General features: G+C 44.5%; 1 protein-coding gene across 1 annotated transcript; it reads right to left on the bottom strand.

Annotated features, from left to right (window-relative positions):
* Positions 1–10,438: 10,438 nt before the first annotated feature.
* On the bottom strand, positions 10,439–11,449 carry GPR55 (G protein-coupled receptor 55). Its single transcript, XM_066556881.1, has one exon. The coding sequence runs from the start codon at positions 11,447–11,449 to the stop codon at positions 10,439–10,441; it is 1,011 nt and encodes a 336-aa protein (XP_066412978.1).
* Positions 11,450–12,432: the final 983 nt, after the last annotated feature.

The raw sequence follows: 12,432 nt of genomic DNA, 5'->3' as shown, positions 1-12,432 counted from the left end.
TGCCAGGGAGGGTGAGAACACCCAGTGAAAGAGGCCAGAGGATGCTGCAGGGCAGGAGGGGGGATGGCTGCTCGGGGTGGCCCCTGTGGTGCACAGGGATGGCTCTTCTCTCCCTACCTGGGCAGAACTTCCTACTTTAGGTGGAGATAAAAGGGCAAGCAAAGGGGAAAGTCTTGTAAGGAACCTTATTCAGTTTAAGCAAGTGAGTCACAAACCAGTTTTGAGAACTGGAAGGTAAGGTTGAAGAGCCAAAATTTAGGTGCAAAGTTCAGGAACAGAAGAGGGTTTGAATTTCAGCTGAGGCCATGGTCAGGGACAAAAACATATTGCCCAGAATGTCAAAATTTAGAGTAATTGCTATTATTATAGGACCTGGAGAAAGACTGTGATGTATATGGTACTTTGGATGGTACAGTCACTTGGAAAATTAAAGATTTTGTTGAAGAGCAGAACTAGCCCACAATTTGGACTTGCTGAGAGACTGAAAATTCTCTGGATCATTCCCAGTGTGTATTGGTCCCCAGCTGCCTGTGGTGATGGGGAACAGAGAGTGGTTGCTTTATATTGCAATAAAATATGTGTATTTTTCTGACTTTCCAACCTTTGCAAAGGGATTAGTTTGAAGCTGTGTGCCAAGTCTTCTCTATGCAGTGTGTGTGTGTGATTGTATTAGAGAAATATGCAAGCATAGGACAGAGTGGAGTTAAAATCTTTAAAAATTTGAAGAAACATCAGCACCCGATGATTCCTAACACCTGCTGTTAGGTTTGAACTGGCAGGCATGTTTAAAAGGACCACAGCTCAGCTGTGAGTGTCACTGTCATGGCCCAAGGGGCTCTGCAACATCTTCCTCACCTGGGTGCCTGCCTGCAGACCTGCCCAGGGTGCACCCTGTGGGAAGGGGATGGCCACTGAGGCTGCAGCCCCACAGCTGTGACAGCCTGCCCCAAAGGACCTGCCCATTCCATGGCCATGCCTAAAATTTGGCTGTGACTTCATGTCTGGGTGGTTAAAAAAGCTGAGTGACACTCTGATCTTGGTAGAGGGTGTTTGTAGGTCGTTGGGCTACACTTTTGGTTTCTGAATTCTAGTTACAGTAAGAAAAAGCCCAACCCCGCAGATACCCACTCTTTAAAAAAATCAATTATGTTAGAAATACTTTGCAAATTACAATAATCTGAAATTCTTTTAAAACCCAGGTGCCTCTTGGTAATGTAACTCTGACCTTTTGGCATTTACAGACCTGACTGAAGCCCATGGGTGCCCTCTTCTCCTTCCAGTCAGAGGAATTGAGAAAACATCTGACTGCTCCTTTTACAGTGATAACTGAAAAATCAAGGTCTCCTAGACCAGACTGATGATGGTGAGAGCCTGGTGTGGGTGTACCTCTGACATTGGCAGAGTTTGGTGATGGAATCAGCCACACAGAGCTCTAATTAATTTTTAAAGCATTTGGTGTTGGCATTGAAAGAAGTTTCCATCAGTGGGTATACTGGGCACAAACAGGATGAAAGGTTTATTTGGTGATGCTTCTGGATTTTTGCAAGGGTCAAACTGTAGGAAAAAAACAAACTGACAAAATGTCTTTAATAACAAAACAGGCTGTTTTTACAGAGAAATCCTCACAACAGGTCGAGCAAGGGCATGGTGAAATGTTCTGAGGAAAGTATGCAGCAGAAAGTAAGAGACAGCAGCTCAAATGTGGGTGGCAGGAAAACCAAACCATGGCTCGTGTGGCCAAGGGTGTTTCAGGGGCAGAGGGCTGGAGGCAAGCTGCAAGACAGTGCATGGTGCATGTTCTTTGCTGAAAAATTCAATGTTCAACCTTGTCAGCTTTCCATGGGGGCCAGCTCTCACCAGTTGGTTTGCTAGAGTGAGGCTTCTTTAGGTTTTCTGTCCTAAAAATCACCATGGACACATTTTTATGTAATGTACCTGGTACTTGGTGCATCATACAGGAGACAGCAGAATATTTTTATTTTATTATTTTTGCTTCTCTTTGTCCTGCCTGCAGTATTGAGCCAACACAGAGGCAATTCCTGCTGAGCTGGACTGAAATCTGCCAGTGATGACACTTGAGGCATTAGGCTGAGCTGGGGAATGAACAATGGTCCAAGAGAGAGCAGCATTTTTATTCCAGCATGAGCATGGAAAGGGAGCCTGTGCTTGTTTTCACACTCAGCATCCTTGCTGGGGGGCTCTGGCTGTGCCTCTGCTCCCTCTTCTGTCTGTGGGTTGCCAGAAAACACCTGAGAAACTCAGATTTAGCTGGCACAGACTTTGTTTGGCAGAGATATATAAATGAGAGGTGATCCAGCTGAATTCCCCAAGCTGAATTTCTAGTGCTGGAAGTCAAAAGAGAAGAAAGAAAAGAAGGTTTTGCTGTGTAAATTTAGCAAATGTGGTTTGGAGTAATTTAGAGAAGCTTGTGACTCAAAACAAATCATGTCTACTTTCAAGAGAAAGATTTAGTTCTCAGGATATCTTTGTGTTTCTACTACTAAAGCCTGAGGAGAATGGGGTTTTAAAGGTGAAAATTTTCTAACAATTTTACTGTCTTTATAACACTTAGGTCTTGTTGTTACACTGAAACAGAAACAACAAAAAAACCCTAAAAGAATCACACCAGAGTTCAGATCTCAGTATTTTATGCTGCCAAGGGATCTATGGTTTCAAGGCAATTCTGTCACAGAGCCTGGCTCTGCAGTGTGATCTCAGTACATGAGAAGGAGAGAGCTGGAAAATGCAGAGATCTCTGATTTTATTGGAGCTGCTACATGCTGGGCACACCTAGGACAATTCAGTGCAGTGGCAAAAGAAGGACGAAGATTTGCAGGAATTCAGTGCAGCTGTTTTGTTGACTTTGCAGTGTTTCAGCAGCTTTTTCAGCCGCTGTAGGAATGGAGAGCAAGTCTTGCTTTCACTGGGTTGGAATTGCTTGCCTTTGGGTAAGACTTGGTCTAGTAGCAGAGAAAAGGCTGAAAAAGGTTCAAAGTGGAGGCATTAGGCTCTTCTAAAAGACATGGCATATTCTTTTTTTTTTTTTTTTTTTTTTTTTTTTTTTTGTATGATGAAATATTGAGAAAAATTACCCAGCCAGTGTCAACCTGAGTGAAGGGGAAAGGAACCATAGTAACACAGCAAATAAACAGATCAAAGGCATCAGAAAAACACCAAAAACTTCTTTTTTTTCCCAGTAACACCAGGCAATTAGTAGATTAATACAGATACTCATGGTTGTTTGAACTCTCGTTAACCTACAAGGGCAGTCATGTGTGGTCTCCTTTCCAGAGCTCAGCTAGCATCTGGCATAATTATTGACTGCATCTTTTCCAGTAATGAGTTGATTGGGGTGGCAGAGATGCTTAATAAGCATCTGTATGGGTTCATCTGCAGGATGCAGATATCCAAATCCACAGAGAGCTGATCTGAGAGCCCAGATGTCCAAACACCCTGCTGACCTGGGGGAGGCCAGAAGTTAAAATATTGAGTTTCTGCCTACAGATGCCAGAAGCTCTTCAGGGCCTGCTGAGGGACCCTCACTCTTTTCTGTGTTTGACACTGCAGGAGGGGGCATTGCTTGAGGTGGGAGCAGCTGTTTCCCTCTTCAGAGTGTGGCAAAATGCAGCTGGGAAGTGGAGCTGCTGAGAGCACCTCTGGGAAACTGGAGAGGAGCACTGAGCACTGGCACTGCTGTGCCAAAATGAAACTTGAGTTTCATTTCAGCACATTGCACAGAAGATAAAACATGCACTTTTTTAATATATAGCTCGTGGGACCAGACAGCCTGCAGAGTTTCTCTGTTAGCTTTCACACAAATGTCCCGTGGGTTTACTTGAAGTCACATTTTTAAAAAGGGAAAACAGTGGGTTTGGATTGGGACCTTGATGTGGTGATCGTGGGCATCCGTGGTGTTTGCAGTTCCCAGAACTACAACTGGACTTCACCCATGTGCTGAACTGGGTAAATTCCATCTTGCTTGGAATGAAGATTAACTGTGGAACAATGTCTCTCACTCACCAGTGTGATTTTCCAGGTGTCAGAAATACGAAAATGGAATGAGTAGACTACAGCTTTAATGTGAACAAAAAAAGGTGTTTTCCCCTATTTTTTTTAATATGAAAATCCAGCTGTCCTTGAAGCTGCTGTGCTTCAGCAAGTGGGGGAAAACCAACTGCTCTTTCAAATCTCCCACAGAGGTAATGGCTCAGCAGCAACTGCCTGCCCTGGGCAGCACCTCTGGGCACCAGCTGGGTGCCATGGAGCAGACTGCAAGGTGGCTGTGGGGATGGGATTTGCAATCTCATTCTCATGCCTCTGGGACATTCTTTGCCCCATAGGAAGCTGGCCACTGCATGTATCTCCAGAAATGGGGCTTGAAAACCTGGCTACTGGAAGACTTGCAGAAGCACCAAGCTGGGGTGAGGAGAAGATAAATAGCAGGATGTGTTTGTTTCAAAACACCTGCACCATGGGCAAGCTGTGAGACTTGTCATGAGGTCTGCCAGCGTGCCCTGCCTCCCCACAGCTCTGCCTTTCATGCTTTAAAAGAGTGGGCACTGTGAGCTTCAGTCCAGGCAGCGTGGGCAGGGACAGTGGGCACGGTGAGGAAAGGCTGCCAGGGGCTGGCTGAGGGGATTTTGGAGCGCAGTGTCTCAGGTGGTGTAAATGAGACCATGTGGATGCCATCCTGGTGCCCTTTACAGATGTACAGCAGGTCTGACTCAGTTACTGAGCTCATTCTTGGCAGGATGAGTCCTCACCTTGGAGCAATGGGTGCTGGAGAAAGCTGTGCTGTTCCTAAGACCTCATGGTGAGGCAGAAATGACAGTGATTAAAAAAAGAAGGAATTAAAAATCCACAGGTCCAGCATGAATTTGGCTCTGGTGAGCCCTCTGTCATGCCATATGCTGCAGTGGGTACTGCCAGTGTTTGGCTTTTTATTTGATCTATATATTTTAAAATGAAATAAATGAAAGCAAAACCTTTGACAGGGCCAACGGCAATACATTGTGCCACTCCAGGAACACAGAATCACCTTGCAGGGCCTGAAGCACAGCAGCTGCTTGGCTGCTGCCCACCTGCTTCACCTTTTCCTTCCCATGTTTGCTGGAGAGGCGCCTGCGCAGCGGGGATCGTATCTCACTTTCAGTCATTCTGACTTCCTCACATGAAAGGCACTCTAGAAATACAGCTATTCTTAGTCTGTTCAGGTGTGCTTCAGTGTAACACTTGCTTTAGTCCCTGTGTTGGCCTGATGTTCAAAAGACAGAAGATTGTTTGTGTGAAGCTGATGTATCCATGTGGAAGGGGTGAGCTTGATTTCTCTGGAGCTTTCAGCTAACACTGAGGTTACAGAGCTGTGAAAGCTCATTCCACAGTGCCATTTTGTGGCAATCAGTTCCTAGGAGTGTTTTTCCAATGCAAATAACTTTCCTGCAGACAGAAAATAATTTAATTATGTGTTCAGAAGCAGCACCTAATGTTCTCCATAGTCTGATGTTATATAACTTCAAAGAAATAGGTGGGTTTTTGTTTTGGTTTCTTCTGTTTCCCACACAACTTTACACGAGAAATAGTTTTAGCTGCTTACAAAAGGAGTTGACAAAAGCAGCTGAAGAAAGCCACAATGTGAGATGTAGTGGCAAAAGGCACAAATTTTAAGAGTGCTGGGCAGGCACAGCCACAGAGCAGCTCAGGGACACCCCTGGGGAGATAGCCAAAGCCTTGCCTTGAGCAAGAAGAGGGGTCAAAGAGGGGTTTTCTGTGCCTCATGTGACTTTTATGCTGGGAGCAGGCTTGTGTCTTTGGGCTGCAGCCACCTCGGAATGCCAGGCAGATGCTTTCCCTGACAGCAGGCTCAGCTCACCCTCTGTGCTCTGCTGTGGCATCCTCTGCTCCTCTTCCTCTGCCTTCCTGCCCCCTGCCCACACAGCAGCTGAACAGCAAGAGAAGTTGCTGCACCTTTTGGTAACAGCCTTTGGCTGCTCTGTGCAGGCTCTGAGCTTTGGCAGTGCCAGGAGAGCAGCCAGAGCAGTGTGTGTGGAGTTTGTGCTTCTTTACATGTCTAGCAAGCACACTAATTTGAAAGCCAGCCAAGCCAGCTTTGCCATTTGCACTGCTGTGTAAATAACAGGCAGGTTCCTTTTCAGTTTGCCCAGGGCAAGCACATTTGCTCTGGACTCACATCTCTGCCCCTTTTCCCCGTGGGAAGTCATTGGAAACCTTTTGGTGCGTGGCAGCCGAGGTCCCTCGGTCCCCCTGGCTCCAGAGAGGGTGGCTCAGGCTGCTGTCATTGGCCACTGTGGTGCTGAGCAGGTCCCTCCTGCAGGCTCCCAGGGCAGGTGACAGTCCCTCAGCAGCTGCCTGGGCTCTGTTTTCCCCTGCTGCCCTTGCCAGCTCCTCAGAGGACACTGCTCTGCTTGGCTCCTCTCCTTGGGTTTGGGTGGAAGGATGGAGAGCGTGCCCAAGGCTCAGAGAAAGCAACGAGTCTGAAGTGGAAAATTAATGTGAGGGAGAAAACCTCAGCAAAACCACTTTGATGAGACAGTCACAGGTCTGTGCCTTTGAGTAGCCTGGGTTTGTCTCTCGTTTGCATGTGTTTGAGGCAGGCGAAGTTGTGGTGTTGCAGAATAACCCCAGAGTGACATATCCTGGGAGGTTTGGGTCTCTCTGAAGATCAGTTTCAATCTTCCAGCCCATTTCAGCCTCTTGTCGTGATCTGGAGGCTGCCTCAGGCAGTGAGATGGCTGCTCTTCCCACTTTGGAGTTTCCTGAAAACTCGAAATTACTTGATATGACAAACTACTAGAGTGACATTGATCAGGCTTTCTTTGTGGTTGTTGATCCTCACATGGAAAAGTGTCTGGTTTATATTTTTAACTAATGTATTTAATCATAGTGAAAAGATGTTGGGCTGACTCTGCAGGGCCCATGCCCATCTGTGGTCCCTTGTGAGAAGGCAGGACACCAACAGTGCTTGGATCTAGGCTTGGACCCTCCCTCAGGTGCCTTCAAGTTCATAAATCATGCATCATAAAAGCAGTATATGAAGGCTAGAAAAAGTTCATATATTAGACCCTCTACTTGCTATTAAACCAGTTGAATTTCCTTTTTTTGATATCGTTGTTGTTGAAAATCTTTCAGAAGGGACTTATTGGGCAATAGAACTTTCCAAAAATTCTGGCATTGTTTTGATGCTACTTTTATAACATTAGAAATTAGTGGAGTGTCACTGAGTTCTGTGCTGAAGTAGGGAAATGAAGATGCTATAGCCCAGACAGGAAAAGAATTTGGGGAACAAATCCTGTGTGGTTTTGTGTGCTGGGAGTTTTTTTTGCTTGTTTAAATTGGGGGTTGGGTTTTTGTCCAAACTACTTTTATGCTCTTCTGTCTTTCAGTTGGGTGAGTCTATAAAATACAGCTTGGGGAATCACAGTGATGGTTCAACAAATGCTAATTGTAAATATTGGAGTGATCTGCCATTGATAAAAATGCCCTCAAGAAAAATCAGCTGTCTTCTATGTTGTGGAGGCCTGTGGGGTTTAGCCCAGTTGGAGAAGTTTAATGGGAGGAAAACAAAATTTTGTGTTGTGAATATTCTCACCTGTGGCCTGAAATGGCGTGTCCAGAAAAAGGAATATTCAATACAGCTCCTCTGTAAGGTCTGTGGTTAATTATGCAATCCTGGTTTTGTCCAATTCACAGAAGAAGGCAGAACTGAAAATGCAATTTTTAAAGGTATTGTTTTTGGTGTTTCTGGTTAGCACTTGATTTTTATTTTTTTCCACTAAGACAGTGCTTCTTTGACTTTACAGTACAGCTGAGGCAGTGAGGAGACCTGAGCATGTGAGGGGTTCACATTCAGGTTTCCATCACTTTTCTGTGTATTAAAAATAACACCAAGAGAGAAGAAACTGCTTCTGTTGCACTGAACCTGTGTATCAGCTCAGGAAGATTTGGGTTTTTCAAATGTCAAATGCTTTTCAGTTTTATTCATCATCAAAATTGCTTTGTACCTTCCCAAGCTGCAGAAGGATTTCTATCGCTTTGTCCTGGTATAAAAATGCAACCAACTGGAGATGCTCCAGAGTTTACAGTGGATTTCCCACAGGAGCCTCTGTGTAAAATCCTGATTTAGAAAGAACTGTAGCTGCAGGGCAAAGGCAGGGCTTGAGTGTATTATTTGAATGTAAGTTCATCTTGAAAAGCAGTGAATTGAAAGTGACACCTTCTTGCTCAAAAGACCTGCACTCTTTTGTGCTAAAAAATAGGACTGCTGTAACAGCCTGTAAAATCAACACAGCTGGGCCCTCTTCCTTCTTTCTCATAATTTCATTTTCATTTCATTTCTCAAATTTCAAGCAGCCTTAGCGAGGCTGCTCTCATTTACTTATACAACAGGCAAAATTCACACCAATGAAATTATATACAAAAACACTTTAGGCCAACAAAGAAGTGGCACTGGTGGCAATAAATGGGAAGAAAATAGTCCTGTTTAACTTCCAGATTTTGTAGTCTGGGTTTGCAGCCAGGAGCACACTGAGCCTTGAGAGCAGTGGCTCACAGTGGCTCCCACCACTGCCCATTATTGCAGCTTAATTAGCCCTGACTTTAATAATCCCAGCCTTGTGTGAGGGGTCACAGGTGCTGCTGCTGAGGAATTTTTTTGGCATCTAGTGCAGGTAGAGGAGAATGACATACTGCTGTCAAATTGGGAAATTAAAATGTATTTTCAAATGATACACTTCACATGTCCAGTTTATTTAGTAAAACAACTTCTTTCTCACACACATATTTTGTATGCAAAGTAATGTGAAAGGTGCAAAGAAGAAAGGTTGACCCAAATTGAAACGCTGTAAGTTCCTGAGTGATGGACTCAGTGCACTCAATAATGTTTAGAAAATCTACTCTTTTGGAAAGCTCTTCCTCTTACTCCTTTACAGAAAGCAGAGAAGATGATGCTAAAAATATTTTTTCACCTCAGCTGTGGTCATAGTTTTAGTACTAACAAGTTTTAAATTAGGTCCACTGTAAGATATGTGCAGCTGCCTACTTGCACAGTCAATAATTTCTATGGAAATTGATGGACAGCAAATTGTATTTTCAAAACAGGACCCCTTTCTTTTTAATTTGCTACTGAGAGAAGATAATTTCTTTTCACATTTTGAATAAATGGAATACTTGCCCCAGAAACTTGACTACCAGCAGTCTTAGACTATTTTCACAGCTCTTTTTAGAAAGGCAAAGAAAATAATTTCTTTTTGTGAAAGTGTTTCTGGCTACGAGCACCAACCATGCCCAGATAAGGGCGCAAGAAATTCTTGTCTTAAATTGCAACAAAGAAACCTTTAGATCAGCGTCAGAGCCAAACTTGCAAATGGCATTAGGGTGGTGACAACCCAGAAGGGCTGACCTGAAGAGTTCAGGCAAGCCCAGAAATGTTTGGAGAAGTGCACAGTACAAGCTGGAAGGCCTTCCCTAAGGAAAGAGCTGGGTAGAGCTGGTCCAGGCTTCTAGCTGGGAGAGAGGAGATTGTCAGTCACTCCCTCACCTTCTGTCATGCAGGGCTTGCTTCCTTAATTCCCCTGGCCAAGAAAGAATGAGAAGACAGGCAGAAGAATACACGTGTTTTCATCCATGTGTTATATCTTTGACAGAAAGGCACTGATGTAGAAACACAGTTCAACATATTCAGTCTTTCTCTAAATCTCATATTTGAAGGGGTTGTTTGGATTTGCATGGGCAAAACCTGATTTAAAACTGCAGAAGAAAGCCACGATGATTCCCCTGCACAGGTGATCAGGAAAGTTTGTTGCTCTGGAATGGCTGGTACCTGAGGTAGTCCCTTGCATTTCTGTTCTGGGCAGCATGACCTCCATGAAAGAGCAAAACCTGCTGTCCCTCCGAGCAGCCCTGAGCAGTCCATGATGCTTCCATGCAAGGAGTATTCCCTGCTATTCCAGGCTGATGATGCTTCCATGCAGGGAGGATTCCCTGCTATTCCAGGCTGATGATGCTTCCATGCAGGGAGGATTCCCTGCTGTCCCAGGCTGCCCAAAGCAGAGGAGCTCCAGCAGTGACTGCTGGCTGGATACTACTTTTTAACTACCAAGATAGATTCTAAATTAGAAAGGTTATGAACAGTTATTTCTAGTTTTGCTTTTAGCAACACCTTTCTGACCACATATGTAAAGGGAAAACTGGTGCAGCTCTGACCAAAGCTGATGTTAAAAGGCATTCCCATGATCTGGTTAGTTTACCTCTGGCAAGCTTTTCACATTTGGTAGATACTGTCAGGGCTAATGCCTCTTTTGGGGTCAGTCTGTCACTTTGCTAATGCTGGTTCCTTAATCTAACTTTTTTTCTCCTTTATCTTTAAAGGGAAGAAAAATATGGAACAGGTTTGCAGTCACTGGGAAATTCACTGTCCTTCTCCCTATGGCACAGTCCCTGCCAGGTCAGGCACAGCACTGTCAGTGTCCTGGCAAGGGGCATTGTCCCACTGCTGGCAGTGCCATCGCATGGCACAAGGGTTAAAGACAGGACACAGCTCAATCACCCTCCTCAGGTGGGTTTTCCTACAGAATTCCTTTGCAGCAAAATAGTAGAAGATGGCATCGAGGCAGCAGTTCAGGTTGGCAAATGTCATGGACACCTGGAGGAAGAGGCTGATGGTCTGCTTCACCCTGCAGCCCACGATCACGTGCTGCCTCACCAGGCACTGCAGCAGGATCCCGAGGTGGACGGGTGTGAAGCACACCAGGAACACCACCAGGTTGAAGACAATTACTCTCAATGAGCCACTCTCTTCTTCCTTCTTCATTTTGTCATGAGTTTTACGATTCAGGAGAATCCAGATGGTTTGAGCAGAGCAGAAAACCATCACAGCAAGCGGGATCAGAAACCCAAATATTTCCACAGAAACAATGAAGGGGACACTCCACGTCTGGCTTGACATGTTGTGAAAGCATCTAATAGGTTCCTTCTTCTGAAACACAAAAATTGGGATGCTGCAGATCCAAGTTGCTGCCCAGATGAAGCAGCAAATCACCACAGCCCACCTGGGGGACTGCTTAGCTCGGCCTTCAAAGGGGTGCCTTATGCAGATGTACCTGTCCACGGTGATGCAGACGATGATGAAGATGCTGATGTAGGTGTTGACGAAGTAAGGAGCCTGTATGAAGGAGCACAGCAGGGCAGGCACCCTGGTGACAGAGTAGTAGAGCTTTGGTGGCAGCGAGAGGAGCAGCAGGACGTCTGCCAGCACCAGGCTGATCATGTACACCGAGGTCTTGCTCTGCTTCCTCCAGAAGCAGCAGAACACAGCCAGGGCCAGGCTGTTGAGCACCAGCCCCAGGATGAAGGTGGGGATGGAGAGCCCCAGCTGCACGCTCCGTGCCAGGCTGTCAATGGCTGTGAAGCTGCAATTCTCACTGCTGTTGGTCATTTCTGCCCTGAAACGACAACGAGAGCGGGTTGGAAATGTGTGAGACTCACAGCTAATGCCATGCTAAAGCCAAACCAAGATCCTTCCAAACACAGTTCTAGAATTTTTTGGTTTTGAGCTGGACACTTGGTCAGCCTTTGTCTATTACAGAAAGTGAAACCTTTCAAGCACAGAGCTTTCTATTCCCAATTTGACTGGCTTGGTGTGTACAAGGGAGTCTGATTCTCAGGGGAAAGTAGTCAAGCATCCACTGATTACCTTCCCATGTAAGAGAATCCCATTCAGATATCAAAGAGACTGACTCCTTCAAAGACATATTTTCAAAAACTCTAAAGACTACTGGCTATCTTTAATAATTTGTACACTTGGGAAGTTTCCCTAACACTTAGCTTAGTTTTGATGCTACACAGAAATTAATGAAATTACTATTCCATAGTAAGGTATGTTGATCTGATAGCTGGGATTTTACTCTTACATCTAAATCCCCATGCATCAGTAGCTTTTGCTGATGTGCTTTTAATGCACCCACATTTATATGATATTTTAGTTTCATACAGTGCTTATATCCAATGCAGTATTTTAAAAGGTCAACTTAAGAAGACTGATCTTTTATCTAGGTGCAAAATGAGTAAGGGTGTTTTTTTTCACTCATGCTTAACTTTCAGCATTGTTGAAATTTGGGGTATGCAGTTTAAATTTTAACTGATTATCTTTGACAATCCAGCAAAGATTAGCAAGTGGAAGTCATGACATCTTCATAATGCAATTCTTAAAAAATTAATTTGCCTTAAATGTTATCACTGTTTTTAAAAATATACATATGCTTTAACAAACTATGCCTTAAAAGTGCTTTTTATAAGTGCTCTTTATATCAAAACCACAAAAAGTCCTAATAAAGCAGAGGAAATTGGTAGTTGAAGTTCCCAGTCCAGTTCAGCCAACCAAGTAGCTCAAAAGAAATTTTAGGAATAAATAAAGGTATT

The sequence above is a fragment of the Molothrus aeneus genome, chromosome 10 (genome assembly GCF_037042795.1).
Source record: "Molothrus aeneus isolate 106 chromosome 10, BPBGC_Maene_1.0, whole genome shotgun sequence".
NCBI lineage: Eukaryota > Metazoa > Chordata > Aves > Passeriformes > Icteridae > Molothrus > Molothrus aeneus.
The sequence above is the reverse complement of the archived record's forward strand: the minus strand, read 5'-3'. Positions and strand labels throughout refer to the sequence as shown.

Coding starts and splice junctions, on each gene's coding strand:
- GPR55 (XM_066556881.1), bottom strand. CDS start 11,449: ATGACCAACAGCAGTGAGAATTGCAGCTTCACAGCCATTGACAGCCTG.